This window comes from Grammomys surdaster, unplaced genomic scaffold, assembly GCF_004785775.1.
Source record: "Grammomys surdaster isolate TR1022 unplaced genomic scaffold, NIH_TR_1.0 372, whole genome shotgun sequence".
Taxonomy (NCBI): Eukaryota; Metazoa; Chordata; class Mammalia; order Rodentia; family Muridae; genus Grammomys; species Grammomys surdaster.
The window spans coordinates 7,392,783-7,410,944 of NW_021604791.1; the positions used below are offsets into that span (position 1 = coordinate 7,392,783).

Genomic DNA, 18,162 nt, shown 5'->3' on the forward strand with positions numbered 1-18,162 from the left:
TAAAGGTGTGAATAACAAACAGGAATTTCCATGCCTGTCTAATATGGTCCTCAGCAGATCCCGAGCCACCCCTTCTAGGTGTTTCTAGTGGTAGAAATCTGCCATAGGATCAGGACCTCTCTATCCTATGATAAACCAAAATGAGTGACACCCTCATGCTGGCTTTTAGGCTGCTGTTTCTGCCTTCTGCGCCAAGGCCACAGTGATCAAGGACAGATGGAACACCACTCTTCCTAGGGTCAGAGAGTCTCCAAAAGGTCGCTAAGCACAAGGTCTGAGATGGTCAGTGCAGAACAAAATATAGCTTGGTCAAAAATGATGCGCTAGCTAACACCCAAAGTCAAAGATCTTAATTTAGCATACCGCCAAGCTCAGCACTGAAAGCCAATAGAAAGCTTAGCGTTCAGAAGCATTAGGAAAGCTGGCCAAGATGAACAAACACTGTATAAACCCCGAGACTTTTATGCCTGAACAAATAATCGCAACAACTCTTAAGGCCTCATTGCAGCCTCAGTTCCTCCTGAGTGAAGCTTCCTCTAAATGGTCAAGATCAAACATTATGGATTTTTAAAATAATCTAATAGTGCTAACAGCACTCCAAATTATGCCAAAGGATCAATAAAAGATTCATGGTGAACCCTGGCACGGGGCCAAGAGTCCCATCTGCAAGTCACACATTGCATGCTGTCTGCACGTGATTTGGGTTTTCCTTAACCCTTGGAGGCACAGACTGGGATCTCCCCAAAGGGCTCCTAACACTAAAGACTTAGCTACCATTGCCAGTGGGTTAATTGGGAATGGCATGTGGGGCTCCTGGGAAACACAGTTCAGAACAAAACCGCCTGGGGCAAATTGAATTTCTCATCTTAAAAAGGGCTAATTTTCAAGCATACACAGGCTCAAATACACACACACAGTCTAAATTGTTCTCTCATCTGAAATCAAGGATTATAGAAAGCCAATTAATATGGGATTGTGCTCTGTAAGGTTAGCCCAAAATCCATACAGAAGCTATTATTTGTATTACATTAGAGGGGTCTGAAAACTAAAACTTGTTTCTCTGAGGTATTGGTTTGAAAGAATGAGTCTCCGGTACGATACAATCTCCAGGCCAGTGGCAGGCTCTGCAGACGAAGCAAGTTATCATCCATCAAGATCTGTCCAAATGCCATCATTATGTGGCTCACCATGGTTAAGCGTTTCGCACAGTACCCTGTATGCAGGCATGAAATTGCCAGTGTTGAACACTGGCCAAGAGGAGCAGGAAGAGGAAAAATACATGTATTTCTTTTTTTTCCGTTTCACATCCCTAACATGTAAAAGAAAGAGGAACTGCTGATGGCCAGGCAATTGTCTCACTAAAATTATAGAAAAGTAGAAGAGAAACTCAGTCAGTAGGAATTTTAATGGAAAAATATTGGGAAAATTAAGAGTTTTTAAATCTTGTTATTGAATATTTGAAACAAAAAGGAATACCCAAATAAAACTGTCTAAAATCTGTCAGGCAGTGTCCTTGCCTCGCAGGCATAAGGAAGGCCTTTGGGTTCAAGACTTCACACTGAAAGGAAAAGAGATGGGGGAAGGAAGGCTTTGGCTAAGATTTATTTAAGACATGTCCAGCACAGTGCCTGACGTACAGTAGGCATTCAATACGTATTTGTCAACTGAATGAGATCATAAACGCGGCCAAATGCTTCACATTAAAGATAACCATTTTATTAATAGCAACAAAAGCAAACGGAAAGCCATTAGCAATTTAATCTCAGGTAACCAGCCTTAAAGGGGGGAAATCCAAGCTGCACAAAGAGAACCCCATATCCCAGATGATGCAGCCACTCTGCGGGTTCAGAAGAGCTTTGCAGGCCATACATGACGGCATTTATTCTTCAGTAGAAGAAGGGGGAATGGTGTTGATGACTTTGTCATATGACCAAAGCAGACAATAGCTTTACCTGAAGTAATATGTTATCTGAATAATATACAGTTATTCATCTATTTTGTTTTGTTTAATTTCCTTACTAAAGTCATTTTTTTAAAAAAAGGCATTAAGTAATAATCTGAGACGGATGCCCTTTCTTTTCTCAAAATATGATAACAATGTAGCATTTATTTATCTATCACTAACAATAAACACGTGTGCTGCAATATACATAGTGAGACAGCATGTGAACATACTCTCAGCCAGTTTCTAACAGCTATACCTACCAGCAGAGTCACCCCTGGCCAGTTTTGTAGAGAACCTGTAAAATCAGCCACACAGAGACCACAGCACGTGATAGGAATTAAACAGAACTCACCTGAGGGGTCATCTTTATCCACATGGAGGCCACGGAAGTAGACACATCTTTTACAGTGCATATCACCGTAAATGTGTCCCCTTCCTTAAGGAGATGACTTCTTTGGGGCACAGACACAATTGGGATAGCCTTGATGGCTAGAATGCAAAGAAATAAGGCCCTGAAGTCAGACCTTCTCTTACAGTGTCAATTTTAACTTGCCTTATTTTCTATGCACTTTTTTTTTCTTTTTAAAAATTATTTTACTTTTATCTAGTAATGTGCATCTTTGTATGTGTGTGCCATGTGTGGGTGTCTGAGAAAGCCGAGCGGAGGGTGTAGAATACCCTGGGGCTGGAGTTATTGCCCGATACAGGCCACCCAAGGGGGGGCGCTGGGATCTGAGCTGATCTGTTAAGAGGGAGCGGCAAGCACTCCTTAACTTCTGAGCCATCTCTCCAGACCCAACCTTGCTCTTTCTCGACTGGGCACAGCTTGTGTTATACATCATCAAATAAAATACAGAGCACAATGCTAACTGACCTGTATTGTCTGCATATCTAAATATAGATTTATGAAGTCATTCATCCTATAAGTAAACTCATTCATGCTGAATGAAAAGGACAGGAGTGCCCAGTGGGGGATCATAAATACTTCCGGCTTTTCCCCTCGGGTGGAAGATGGTGGCCTGATAAAGCAGACTTAACCTTTACCCCTGGTATTTCTTGAGGACCTAGCCTACAGCTAATAACATTCTTTTAGCCAAATGCGTACCTTTCCCATATATTATACGATCACATCTTGCTTACTTCTGAAAACTCCTGGTTTTAAATAATTAAAATTTCCTTCCTTTTAATGAGTACCGTTTTTTCAAAAGCAGATTAAAAATTTTCCTCATCAGTTGAATCCCAAAGTGATGCTGAATTAGATAACCTCACATATAAAGCCTAGTTTATCTCCTGGCTACTGGAAGGTTCAGGGTGATGCCCCATGGTAACAAGTTCCATGGGTTGCAGGCACTTTCTTTCCCAGAGCTTGAATGGCCTGGGAACCAATCAGCTCAGGACACATGTCCACCCAAATTGAAGCATAAACCCCTTGTAGACTAATGTCCTCAAATTAAATCTTCCCATTGAGTAGGGACACTTGTGGCAAGGATGTCACTTTGGGATGCCCTAAACCAGCAGGTTTAATGACCGTCTTAGTTAGCAAGAGCTGTGGACCTGTCACTCTGGAAGAATTCACAAATGTTTGCCATTACCTGGAAAGTGGTGATCTTACTAGTAGCTGTATCCTGATGCCTTAGGCTAAGTGGAAAGAGAGAAATCAGCCCCATGAGTAGGGTCTCCATCACCCACAGGATGTAAGAAAGAAGCCTACCTGCCCTCACTTTGAGGGTGAACTTCTCAGACCGCACCCATACGCCCTCACGCTGGGCAACACACCGGACACACAGCTTGTGGTAGGCTCGCTTCACATTTTTGATGGTGATGCCAGCCTTGGGGTTTGGGACAAACGTCAGGTCCGTAGGGAGAGATTTCCCATCACACTCAATGAGGGAATAACTGGACACCTGTGGGTCTGTCAGAGGGCAGCGGACCAGCGCGTCGCTGTCTTCTTTGCCGAACAAGGGAAGGCCAACCAGGAAAAGTACAGCAGGATCTGTGAAGCAGAACAAAAACCCATCTTGCTGGATGTGAAGACACTGAAAACACTTAGTTAGTTAGTTAGTTAGTTAGTTAGTTAGTTAGTTAGTTAGTTAGTTTAGACAGGGTCTCACTATGCAGCCCTGGCTAGTTTGGAACTTGCTTATAGGCCAGGCTGGCCTCTAACTCAGAGATCCACCCGCCTCAGCTGTGATTAAAGGTGTGCAACACCACAACCAGCTCCCTGAAAACATGTTTAAAAGACTTGAAAGTTTACATGGTTCGATGACAATGGATTTCAAAGCTTGTTATTTTAATTTATATGTATGAGTCTGTGCTAGCTTATCCATACATAGACCATGGGCATGCAGACCTAAGACCAGAAGAGGACGTCGGATCTCCTGGAGCTGGAGTCCTAAGTGCTTATGAGCTGCCCACTGTGGGTGCTGGGAACCAAACTGGGTCCTCTGTAAAAGCAGCAAGTGCTCTTAAAGGCTGAGCCTGCTCGACGGCCTCCAACACACTAGCTTTCTATGTGGGTTCTAAGGATCAAACGCAGGTCCTCATGCTTATAGGCAAGCACTCGCTTGACTGACAAGCTATCATCTCAGCCTTCTGAGAAATTCTGTTTTCAATTTATCCTCTCCACCTGGAAATCAAATGTTATACACACACAATCTGTTACCACTGAAATATTTGTTTTATCCTTTAATTAAAAAACGAAACAACAACAACAAAAAAACCATCAGAAGCTGCAGTTGATTTTCTGTCTCTACTTTCTCAGTCACCAAGGTGTAGGAGCTTCCCAAAGGTGTCACTTCTTTCCTCTCAGTGGCACACACTAGTTAAAGGTCTAAACGTGAAGAAAGGGTGTGACCTGACTGCTCTGGCTAATTCAGCAACCTCCTCAGACCTGCAAGAGTCTGCTATGCAGCTCACCATGAAGCTGAATGGTACTTTCATTACCGCCTGGAAATTACAAAATGTCTTCCCCAATGTCACCAGCAGCTTGCGGGTGGGCCCAGCAGTCCCGAAGCTGAACCCTGAAGCTAAGCTGTGGCTTATCGCCGATCATGTCTCCTCAGCAGCCCACTTAAGGAAGGACAACTGATAAAGCAGGCAGAGGCACAGTCAATTTCACGGCGATCAGCTTTATTAACCCCTGTTTGAGCATGCTAAGATTTGTATAATTGTGTTTCCCTAACAATCCCCTGGGGGAGACTGCTCATCTTATCTGAGGACCACAGTGAGAAGCGGAGGCCCTAGGCAGCACACCTCCCAGGCCCAAGAAAACATCCACCGCAGACTCACAGAGCTGGAAGCATGCTATAAATGACAGACCCAGTCCCAATACAACTGGTGCTACAACCAGGACAGCCACTTCCTGCTTTCTCATTTGTCTCTTAGACTGACATTAGCTTTGTTTTACATCACCCAAAGGATACCGCCCTGCGTGTTCTTGACATGATAGCAAACACACATCCACAAACTGCCGAATGCGTCTAGAAAATGAGGTGTAGGATCCAACTGTCACATCTCTTTGTCTTTTGTCTTTCGAGAGGTTGTAATTGCTGAAAAGAACCAACTCTGAACGACCTTATGACTGACAAGGGATGCCTAGCTGTCTGAGTTGTTTTCTGGAATTTAGTCCCTAAGAGTGGGCCAAGTCTTTTGAAGTGCTAGTCTGTTTGGGCCTTTTGAGGCCTTGGGCTCCCTGAAGTGTTTTTACTAAGTGGGAATATTTAGTATCTCAAGGCATTTAAATACAGTTTCCCCAAAGGGCCTAATTTATTCTCAGGGTTGACTCCAAGCACCAGGACAAATGGGTTAACCAGATTGTAATCCAGTTCCGGCCTTGGAGACCCCCAGCCAGAGTCATACTCAAAACCAAGAGGAAGTTGGTGAAGAAAACCATGTATGTTATGCCTTCTTGAATCAGCCAGCAAAATCCTGCCTGTGTGGGGCTGGAGAGATGGCTCAGAGGTTAAGAGCACTGCCTGCCTGCTCTTCTGGAGGTCCTGAGTTCAATTCCCAGCAACCACACGGTGGCTCACAACCATCTGTAATGGGATCTGATCTGAGGACAGCTACAGTGTACTCACATATACATAAAATAAATAGTTCTTGGGGAAAAAAAAATCTGCCTGTGGTTTGGTCACCTCCGTGTCACTTAAAATAAAGAACAGGGTACCGAACACTCTCCAGCACAGCTACACGGAGAACCAAGGATTTACCTCTAACAAACACGTAAATGGACCTCCTGAGCCCATCGCTGTTGATGCACGTGTATTTGCCCGTGTGAGTGGCTTCGGCTTTTTCCTGAATCCATTCATTGTGTTTACTCTCAGTCACTTCATCGAAGATCTCGAAAGTCCATTTGAGAAAGGCGGGATCAACGCATGTCAGCTTGAGGGTGTCGCCAGCCTCAACTATTAACTCTGATTGCGCTGGCTGGATGGATGGTGGAGACGGCCCCCCTGGACTCGCAGATGGCTGAGACGTTCCTGCCAAGAAAACAAGGACTGTGTTGAGTGTGAGCTGTCTTGGCGAAATAAAGCATTTCTTCTAATATCGAGTTCCATCTCGACTGTGTACGCTACAATAAAAATAGCCCTGCTATTTGTGGCTGCAAAGGGAATTCTGTCTAAAGTTTAAATTCATCTATAAAGTTATTTTCTGCAACCTTCAATTAGTCCTATGGGTCATACTTGGTGTACGAGCTGCCAAGCTGGACACATAGCTTTCTTTGGGTCAACCATGCCCAATGATGATAATCTATCCTTGTGGTGTTGCTACAAAAATATTCACCTTAAAAAATCACAGCAAAGTCTTACACAATGGAAACCAGAAAAAAATGAGCCAAATGATGTATTCCTTAGTGGGGTAGCCAATGGGAAGTCACCCTTGCTCAAGTAACCGAGTCCCAAATTCTACTCAGACAGAGGAGGCAGGATAGTAGTAGGCAGGTATGATACACCCACATATGTATGTATAAATATATATAATATACTATATATACTATATGCATACATTATATAAATTATATATAAATTATATATGCATATACTATATAAAGTATATAGTACATATATAGTATATATGTGTATATATGTATATAGTGTATGTGTGCACATAACTGAAAAAGTACATTAAAAAGAATGTATGTGACAGGAGAACATCTTTTTGATTTTCTTCAAGCTTTGCAATTCACCTATTTTCATACAATACTCCTTGCAGGTCAGTGATCACAGAAATCATATCTACATATCTCTAAATGTTACAGGAAAAAAACAATGACTCTCCATTGAGATTAGACCCTGAGACTGTTTACTACATATGCTGGCTTCCAAACTGATCAACCTAACGCCCAGAAAGTCCACATTGGTGTGACATACGTTCCTTACATACATTTCAGAGTTAAAGAACGAACGAACGCTCTGTGCCGGGAGCCAGGGTAAAAAGCACTGTCCGGCAAACCTGGCCATCTGAACTGTAAGTTCGTCAAGAGAACCAATTCCTAGAAATTACCCTCTGACCTCTGAAGGTACGTACATGAACACAGGCACACAGTGATAATAAATAAAAATATTTGAAAGGACTCTGCTCAAGTACTAGGGTAAGTGAAACACAGTTAGAAGTTTAGACTGAAGAAGAAGGGGTGGGCTGGACCTTGGTCCTGTCAGATGAGGGGAAGGACAAGACTGCCGAGGACTAGACAGCAAGAAAAACAGTCCCCCAGAAAGCCCATGCGTGAGGCACCTGGCTAGAAAACAGTCCAAGGGGACGCTGGTTAGGTAAGGCTGATAAACAAGGCAGACCATCCAGAGCCCCTACACCTCAGCATAAGTGTGGGCCAATCTGCAAAATGCTCACCAGTCAGGAATGACTTCAGGATGGAACTCCCCCCAAAAAAACAAGGGTTCTATCTGCCAAAAGTAGGTAAGAAGCCGTGAGAAGACTGATTTTGTTGTTGTTTTTAAATCACTGGAAGGGAAGAAGGAAAGGAGGGAGGGAGGAAAGAAGGGAGGGAGGGAGGGAGGGAGGGGGAGGGGGGGGGGGGGAGGGGGGGGGGGAGGGGGGGGGGGAGGGAGGGAGGGAGGGAGGGAGGCCAAAGCAAAGGAATGAGGAATGAGGCAAGACCACGCATTAGAAAGTACCAGAAAGAAGGCAGGTAAAATTGAGGCAGATACCACACAGTGAGACCACAGACAAGAAACAAGTCCTCTAAGATGGTTACAGAAAGATTGGATCTGGCCAGGCGCAGTGGCACACACCTTTAATCTCAGCACTTGAGAGGTAGGGGCAGTTAGAGGTCTGTGAATGTGAGACTAGTGGGATAGTGTTTCAAACAATGACAACTCTCTGTCTCTCAGTCTCTGTCTGTCTCTCTCTCTCACATACACACACACACACACACACACACACTCACTCACTCACACACATACAGACTCCTGGGAGTCGAGGGCACAGTTTCCGGAGTGGAAACATCTCCTTGTTCCAGAGCAGGCAGCTTCACGTGTGGGGCCTCCTTACAGCAGGAGATGGAGGACAAAAAAATCTACAAGGAAAGAAGGCCTCAAAGTCAGGCGTGCAGGGGAGCTCATGCGTGCAGACAGGAGGAGGAGGGTCCACAGACAGGAACAGAAGAAAGTCACTGTAAAGAAAGCCTCAAATTGTCTTCTCCAGGCTAGGTATGCACAAACAGCTTCAACCCCTGTCTAAATCCAACCAACAGCTCACCTGGACTGCAACCACGGTCCCACTGTGTCAAGGAAGGGTCACCCTAGAGCAAAAGACGCCATCCAAGACAATAATGACAGGGATCATAGCCTTCAAAGGTCACTAAGCACCAGCAACCAGAGAGATGCTGAAGGGTGACAGAGCCAGCCTGGGCTACCTCATCTGGCCTGTCCTGCTTTATATACGTAGAGCAGAGAAGACCATTTCCAGAGGCATTTAAAAGTAAAAATGGCGGTGCTATTGTCTCAGTTCCTTATATTCATTCCAACAATGTAAACCCTCGCTGAAAATCAGAGAGAAAGGATGGACAGATGGAAGGACAGACTAACTAGTTCCAATGAATACAGAATATTCTCGGGACACTGACAGCAAATTTAATCTGATGCCTTCCCGTCTTTCGGTGAAATTTAAAAATAATTGCCACTGGATGTACTCAGGGTTTTTATAGTTTCAAAAAAAAAATAAAAAGACTTACAAGCTCATTCTTCATACACACTATAAAATAAAAGGTTTATTAAGGATACAAGTGAATGATGGTAATGTTTATTGTCTTGTTTCTAAACTATCTTCAATGTTGTTATCATGGCCTCACCAAATGATGATGATGATGACGACGACAAAGATTCAGGTTTAGACTGTCTCTCAGGAAGATACTCCAAGATTACAGGGATGCTGAGGGATAGGAGGGCTTGTGGAACAAGCCTGAGAGCCTAAGAGCATCACATAAAAAGCCAGGCATGAAAGCATGCCACTGTAACTCCAGCCTGGCAAGCAGAGACAGGCAGATCCCAGGCGCTCCGGCTCTGGCTGGCTGGCCTAGTCCAGACAGCAGGCTCTAGGTCAGTGAAAGATCATGTCTCAGGGGAGAAGGACGATAGATAACCAGCAAAGGAAACACCTGAGGCCCTCCTCTGACCTCCATGCACAGGGCTGTATGTGCCATACACATGCCACCCACCACCTCCCCACCCCCACCTCCTCAACCCCACCTCCTCACCCCCACCTCCCCACCCCCACCTCCCCATCCCACCACCCTACTTCCACCCACAGGATTTCACTCCTCACTGTTTCAGCTGAGCTCTGAGACTACTCTGAAATACACATTTTGATGTGCATACCTGATGCTCAATTCGGCAAGCTTCCAGACATTAGTTTCTTTGGCTGTCTTTTGTCTCCACCAAGATTTTTGTATCACTAAATGGACTTCCTCAGTTATGTGTGGCTATGGATAGTCATGAGATTTCTTTTCTTGTCCCTGAACATGTTAATTAATGAACCAAGAGAATGACATATGATGAAACTCAGCACCCTAGAGACGGAATCTAACGGGGAAGGAGGGTCAGACGGCAAACACAGCTGCTCTCCAGGAAGAGCTCACAAGTCCTTGCTCAGTGCAGGCTCTTGCTCACCAAAACAAAACAAAACAAACAAAAATTACAGTCCCCTGACAGAGCGGGCACACTAGTAGACAACTTAGCCTCAGTGCAAAAGAAACGTCAACACATCCTCCGCTCAGAGCCTCTTCCCACACCCACAGAGTCTTCCCTAGAATCCGTATAAAATTTATCCAAAATCAGATCAGCTCAAGGCAAGGACTCAAACATACCTACCCCTGCGGCATTTTTTTTTTAACATTATCCAATGGAGTCCAGTGGCAGAAAAAACACAACTGTCTACAGACAGATGAAGAACACATGTTGGGTGTTAATGCAATGAAATATTAGTAAGCTGTAAAAAAAAAAAAAAAGAATGAAGTACTGACACGCCACAACATGAAAAGACACCAATAAATACATGACCTTCCTTACATGAAATACCTGGGGCAGGCAATTCAGAATCAGAAAGAAGCATGGCAGTTACTGGGGGCCAGAGGTGAGAATAGGAACTCACTTACACAGGGCAACTCTGGCAAGAGGAGAAAGAGGTCCTGGAAATGGGAGGGGATAGTGACTGTTCCACACTGTATACCCTCTCATCACTGCTCAACTAGACACTTTAGGATAGCACATTCCATACTGAATATATTGTATCATCATTTAAAAAAAACTAAACTAAAATTAAGCCAGGCATGGTGGTGCATGCCTTTAATCCCAGCACTCAGGAGGCAGAGGCAGGCAGATCTCTTGAGTGTGAGGACAGCTTGGTCTATAGAATGAGTTTCTAGACAGCCAGGGCTACACAGAGAAACCCTGTTTCAAGGAAGCCAACAAACAACAAACCAAAAAACCTGAAGTTAAAATAAAACAAACAAATATCCTGGACAAGAACCACCTAAGCCTTCTCAAGCATGCCCTGGCTCACTCTTAACTAACACTTTGTGTGCCCCCCCCACAGTGTGGCTTGAATTGTGTCATTAAAAACAATGGGGGGGGGGTGGGAAAAAAAACCCTGAATTCCTCGTTGTCTGAAGGAGCCATCTTTGAAAGAGCCCTTTTAACTCTATGCTGAAGGACCTAGAAGCTCATGCTGACACCACAGGAGCTGGAGCCCCAGACACCTGTACTCCAGGGTGACCAACTACTTCTCCCACTGCCTGAGTCATCTGACCTTATCCCCAAACCTGTCTAGGATGCATACAGATAGTATATTACATATCAGTTACATGTATGAACTACATGCTGTGAACACACACACATACACACCCACACAAATATGTGTGTGTGTGTAATACGGAAACAGCTGAAGGCTCATGATTAACAAAACTGTAAGGGTGCCTCACTGGGAGATCTACTGTTGGATTTAATGTGGGTGAAACGTTTAGATTAGGTTAAGATCAGAGGAGGCCTCCAATTTGCAGCCTGTCTTCAGCACGTCTGAGGAGAACTTCTTGGGAGGAAACTGGATTATAATCCACAGAGCTTGCATTTGGTGTATGGAGCCGGCACAGCAAGAATGGCTGCTCAGAATACCTCTGAGAACTTCTCTGAAACTCAAAAGCAACCAAATCCCAAAGAAAAGAATTTGGCTCTCTATTGGAGATACAGTATGTTGTATGGTAACTTGCTTTAAAAAAAAAAAAAAAAACCTGCCTATGACAATACCTGTGTTTGTTACAATGTATCAATTAACAGAACTGAGTCCCAACTAGAAATCCTTCCAGACTCAGGCCGGCTGAGCCTGCTGTTCCCCAGCCCCCGCAGTAGTGGCTGGCTCCAGTTAATTTTGACTTCCGGAGCCTTATTCTTTCAAAAGGATCATCCCTGCAAAGCCTGGATTTTTTTTTTAACCCCTAGTATGGGGTTAAAAGTGGGGAAGTCATTTCAAAGTCTTTCCTCCTTTGGAGGTAAATATAAGGAACCAGATAAAATAATGGTTGGGAAGGAAACCCACCCACAAAGTCTAGTTTTGGAGAAGTAGGCCAGGAGAAGACAGAGCCTCCAGACCTTGTAGCTCAAATGTTCCTCAGTTCCTGTGCTTAGTTACAATTTATAGTAAAAAGAAAGTCTGATGGCCTGAGTGTCATTTTGTGCCTGACATACTTTTACAGTCCCATAGGAACAGAGCGGGTAAGAACCAAGATGGAAGACTCCTGGTAATTACCCACAATGCCCTGGAGACCTTACAAAGAGGATACTGGGAAGAGAACTAAGCTGGGGGCAGTGAGGAATGGCTCAGTGAATGTCATAAGGGCCCTCAAACCACTCCCAGGGGTAGGGAGACTCTGGGTCACCCACACACTAAGGGAAGCCAGGTCACAGAGGACCTAGAACTGTCTGCAAGCTGCTATTCAGAAGCCAACCCCTTCAGCAAGAATCTATCCCATAACTAAAACACGGTGCTGGTGGGGAACCCAGAACCTTGTACAGAAGACAGATAACAGGAATGAAATAAAGACAGTGGGGGGGGGGGGGAGGGAGGGAGGGAGGGAAGGAGGGAATGATGTGCTAAGGGAACAGCTATTGTGCTTCGAAGAAGGACCAAGAAAGGTTCCAGAGGAAGGGGCCATGATACCAGAGTTTGGGGAATCTGCACATATGTTTGAGGAAGAGAGTAGCTTCTCAAAGTAAATGGTATCAGGGAATCCGGGTAGGCTACTCCTATGAGGGGCTGGGCCTGTAGCATCATCCCTCAGCAGTGAGCTCTCTCTCAGTCTCCAGTATAGTCAGCAACCGTCTCTGTAGTTTCTTAGAGACGGGGAATGCAGACTGTACTCAATAAATGGCAAGGAGGGGTAGGGGATGAGAAGGCATGTCTCGGGAGACGGGCCAGTAACTGAGAACACCATCCTACACCACACCACGGAGAGTGTGTTTGCTATCCATGGTGGCAAAGAATGTTACCTTTTCCTGTTGTTTCACATATTATACACTAAAAGATAAAACCAAATGTACTTAGGGTAGCATGCTCTTTGAAATAAAGTAAACTACTTTATGCCCAAACTACTAGGACTACCTGCCTTTCAAAGTATCTTCCTGGTCAGGTATGAGCACACAACACTCTGAGATCTCCAAAGGACTTTTCTGGGTAATATTTAATTTAGCAGTACCAAAATAACAGTACTGGCAGAATTCATCACCAAGGTCACATAGGTTTAGACAATAATGTAAACAAACTCTGCCATCTCCTAGGCCACAGGCCCTGAAAACAACCCTTTTGTTTGATGCAAATTTCTGTTTAGCGTTTAGAGATTTGATATTTTGAGTTTGTGAATAGTCCGTTGGATTAACTAGCCAACTGGATGTTTCAAGCAATAGAAAGGCAGCCACTTGAAGTCGGTTTCAAACCTCACAAAACAACAAGGTATCTTTGCAGGGTGTTTTTTTTTTTTAAAAAAAAAGCAGTTCCTTCAGAGGTGTCTGTCAAGGTTGGCCTCAAGAGGAGCCTGTTGGCAGAAGAGAACCGAAGGAGAGGGAGAGAGAAAGTCACGTAATGAAGTGGGGCTGTTGTTAATTGATACAGCAGGTGTGGGCTGTGTCTCCACAGACCAGCAGGACCTCACAGCCCCTCCATTTAATTCCGGGAGTGCTAAGAGCACAAGACCCACAACCCACCCAGCGGGAGGAGAGAGGCTCACAGCCAGAGATCAGTGAAGCCAGTACTGGCAAAGGGGGTATCTATCATCTATCGCTGGCTCTTCACCTTAGGAACATGAAGAAGCAATCCTCATTGAAAACTGGGCGTGGTGTTTTAGGGTGCTTTCTTACAAGGGCTCAGCTTGTTTGGCCCAACTGCAGGCTAACAGTTCTGAGTCTCAGGTTCGGCTAAGCTAGGATGTCTTACAGGACGAGCATATTAATTAAATACATTTATAACTTCTAAGGGTTGTTGTTTTTTTTTTTAATCAGCATTCCTACTATCGCAACTTAAGGGATATCTACATTAACGTGAGCTGATCTGAGAAACGGATGGAGTGTCAGCAGAGATCAGAAAGGGGGTCCTGGGGTTCAGAGGTCAAGTTGAGCGAAGTGTATGGCCAGGCTGCGGGTGGGATGAGAGTACAAGTCCCAGAAGAACAGCAGTGAGTGTCAGCTGGAGGTTAGGGTGGGGAGACCAGCCTGGACTGGCCTTCTCCACAGGAGGGAGCCTGCCCTGAGAGAACAGGACTAGAACAGAGTCAGCTGAGAGACAAGGAAGAGCCTCGCCTGTTAATGGCTGATGAGAAATGAGCACTCTGTAGGACAGCCAGTCTCTAGGACAGCCACCTGAGGATGCGTATTTCGAAGTGCTTAAGGGGACTCCAGGAGAGCTGACCCTGGACAGTAAAGAATCAAGACAACACTCACGTTTTAGGCCTCTGTGATGGGACATTTTGGATGCCAAGTGATTAGAAGAAAAACAGACTTAGGGACATTTGGGCCAGTGTGGTGGCTAGGTCCTAGCGATCAGAGGACAGAAGTGAGGGCCAGGGACATACTCATATTCTTACTAGTCCAATGTGGTGGTACTAGGGTTATCTGTGGAGTCACTGGGGGTGCAGGGTGGTAGATTACAAAGACCAGAGCTATCAAGGACAAGGCCCAAGGTCACTGAAGGAGGAAGGAGATTGAAGATCTAGGACATTTCTTATGGATGGAGTCGACGAACCAGGAGCAGCTAGGAATGGCTCCCGGGATGCTACATTCGGTCCAGGGGGACAGGAGCCCATGCTGGCTCAAGGGCACCCAAGTCAGGATGAGCCTCTATGTTAAGCCTCTCATATTCCGGAACCAGTCTTTTGAGAAAACTATGTCTGTGGCAGAAGGGAGATGAGGCTCTCTGCTGGGCCTGACAGAGGGGTCCAAATGGAGAAATACCAGCAGGGAATGAGGCCTGGCTGATTTGCTCAGGTTTCATAAAAGTAATGAGAGGACAAGTCTGCAGTCAGTTGTATTGTGTAAGAGGCTGGCATGAGGGAAATCTTAAGGATCTTGGAAGAAGCACAGTTCCCCAGCACCAGAGAAGGAAGCCCTAAGCAAACAGGGGTGCCCAAGCAAGCCAGGGGTGGGAGGCTACCCTCTCCACCCCTCCTACTTGCTCTGCTGCATGGAGACTTCAGCCAGCTGCACCCACCTGCACCTTGAACCCTTCCTGCCTCTGCTGCTGAGAGCAGGAACTCAGCGCTTCGACAGTTTCTGCTTTAACCAACTGGACAGGCCCAGGGCTAATAAATCATCTCCACGGGTCACACCTTTCCTGTAGCCTGTGCTTCTGCTTCTCTGCTTTGGGGGTTTTGTTACTTGTTGTTTTAATCTTTTAGATAAAATATTGTGTTGCTCAGGCTGGTCTCCAGTGCTGGAGCTGAGGTAGGTGGTCTCCCATCTCTGTCTCTTGAGCAATGGCACTACAGAGGGCCAGGCTGCGCCCAGCTCCTGGCATTTGTGCCCCACCCCCACACCCCTTCACCAACCTCACTCTGCTGTTAAAAACCTCTCAGAGTCATCGGAGGAGCCCCTCGGAGCTCTTAGTCTTAGTGGGGTGTGCCCCACCCCCCACCCCAAAATCTTAAACATGCTGTCTGGTGGCAAAGAAGATGCCCCCAGGCTGCCCGCGCCTTTTGAAAAGCATACCCAAGATCAAAGAGATGTCATGTTCTGCCGATGCTAAGGGACTGAAAAGGACTCTGAGGGCTTTACAATCTGGCTTTCAAGCACAGCTACGTGCTGGTTGAAGGACAGGGAGAAAATGTGAAAAGTTTGGTTTGGCTGTGATTTAATATTTGTACATTTTAAATAAAATCCATAACTGCCTGCATTGGTTTTACAGCAACTAGCAAAGGGGGAGGGGCTGCACCAGGTGGAGACAGACACACAGACGATCTGAATTCGAAAGTCTCCTCACCCAAGAATTAAAGCCCCAAAGTCTCAAGAGATGTGAGAGTCCAGGTCCTGCTGGGGATGTAGATCAGTGGTTAGAGTCTACTTCATACACCAAAGGCCCTGGCTTCAACTCCAGAGTACCTCCTGTACTGTGGTGGGGCACCTGGACCTGTAATCCCAGCCCCTGACCAGTGTCAGGAGTTCAGGTCATCTCTAAGCTCAACAAACTCCTGGCCCAGCTGGGCTAGCTGAGACCGCATCTCTCAGCTTCCACCGCTACAGGAAACTTAGATTAATGTTCTTACGGTGCCTGCCGAAAATTCCAGGGGCTAGCAAGTCTCTGCCCAGCAAATTAGGCATTTTGTGGCAAGCCTGATCCTGAATTCAGTCCTGGGATCACAAGAGAGAAGGAAAGAACCGACTCGTTAAAGTTAGCTTGTGATCTCCATACACACGTGTCATGGCATACATACACCCTCACACACACATACAAAGTAAATAAATATATACAAATTAAAGATAAATATGATATAATCTAAACATTTTTGAAAAGTCCAGGACCCATAATCAAATACTTAGAACATAAGGGGTAAAGATAAAAGGGTTCTCTTTAAAGATTTGAGGCTGGACACAGAAGGTCCTCAAATCCCTGTGGCATAACTAGATGCCACCAGGTCAGTAATTCCTGGTCCAACACACTCCAATCAGGATTCTTCTTAACTCACTGTTTTTCAGAACTTCTTCCAGAGACAATTACCAGAAGTACAGGTTTTCCCAGAAAAATATTTCCTTTAAAATAGTCCCTGCTCACTCATCTAAGAAAACTCTAACCGAGTGTCTGAGGAAACAAAACTACCCCTGACCCTGGCTCAAAGATGCCCAACGAGAGGAAGCTCTCCCCAGCCATTATAAAGCTGGCCTTTGGGGTTTGACATGGACAATATATGTGGCTCCATCACAGAGCTGAGAGGAGGAACTTTCTCATTTCCACTGGGTTTTCCCCCATCATCCAGCACAGCTCCTGCTGTAAATATGTAGATTTCTGTGTTTTGATTTCCAGAAAGCACTTACTGAAATGTGAACCAGATAAGAAGAAGCACTAAGGAATGGTCTCTAATAAACACCAGAACAAGGACCCATCGCCATTGGCTGGGGACAGTGGCAGGGGTTGTCTCTTCAACTCTTTTCAACATTAACTTCCTTAACTTAAAGGAACCGAGAACAAAGCAGGAGACAGGTCAAAAAGGGAGGTCAAGGGTCAGCTCGGTGACACTCTAGCTCGGTGACACTCCAGAGCAGGACAGTTAGACTCCAGGGCACAGTCAGCTCAGCGTATCCCTGCTTCCAGCAGCCTCCCTGGCTGCACAGTGCACTCGGGGCCTGCAGGGATATAGGAAGGTGCTGGCCAGAGATCCGGGTCAGGAGTGTCTTTACTGTGACAGGCGTGGCCTGTGCGTGTGGATCTGGTGGTGCCCTCTCAGCATGCCATGTTCTCTCAGGAGTCTTAGAATTCTGCTAAATGCCAATTCTGCAGGCCCAGGAGGGGATGTGAGGTGGTAATGGTGACAAGTCAAAAAAAAAAAAAAAAAAAAGGCTGCAAATAAAGCTTTGGAGACCCTAGGCTCTCCTGCAGCATCAAGTTCTAATGGTGTCGAATGAGACATTAGGTAAGAAATGATTAACATTTTCACACATCCGTGTGTGTGTGTGCACACATATGCATACATATGTACACGCATATGGCAATTGGGGCATTTCAGAAATGTATTAGATAAAATATGCGTAATATTTAATTACCACTTTAACCATTTGCAAGTATGCAGCTGAGAGGTATAGTAAGTGCATTCACGTGGTTGGGCAGTTACCGTCACCGGTCATCGGTCATTTCCACACGGTTCCGTCTTCCCCGCCCACCTACACTCCTTTCTCCCCAAGTCTTCCACTTTCTATCTCTTTGAATTTGGCATTCTAGGCACCTTGAGTTCGGATACACTATTTGTCCTTGGGTGACTTACATGTTTCCCTTGGAGTGTCACAGAGACCCGTTGACGCTGCAACGTGTCAGAATCCCATCCCTGTTCAAGGCTGACTAATGCTCCAGTGCACGTTTGGGCCACGTTTTTTTTTTTCTACTTACGCTGACATTTGGACGGTTTCCCTGAGGCATTTTCAACTGTGATCAACACTTTGGAGAGAGGCCTCTCTGACTTTCCAGCTTTGAAAGATGCTACGCATTAATTATACTTGACTAAACTAGATGAATAT

The 18,162-nt window shown here is 45.4% G+C and overlaps 1 protein-coding gene across 5 annotated transcripts in view; it reads right to left on the reverse strand.

Annotated features, from left to right (window-relative positions):
• Positions 1 to 18,162, reverse strand: part of Kit (KIT proto-oncogene, receptor tyrosine kinase) — a 79,604-nt gene that overhangs the window by 40,035 nt on the left and 21,407 nt on the right. For all 5 annotated transcript variants that reach the window (XM_028780735.1, XM_028780737.1, XM_028780738.1 and 2 more), the window contains exons 2-4: positions 6,157 to 6,426; positions 3,657 to 3,938; positions 2,298 to 2,434 (exon numbers count right to left, since the gene is read on the reverse strand). In XM_028780735.1, the coding sequence (XP_028636568.1) occupies positions 2,298 to 2,434; positions 3,657 to 3,938; positions 6,157 to 6,426 (689 nt within the window). The remainder of the gene's footprint in view (positions 1 to 2,297; positions 2,435 to 3,656; positions 3,939 to 6,156; positions 6,427 to 18,162) is intronic.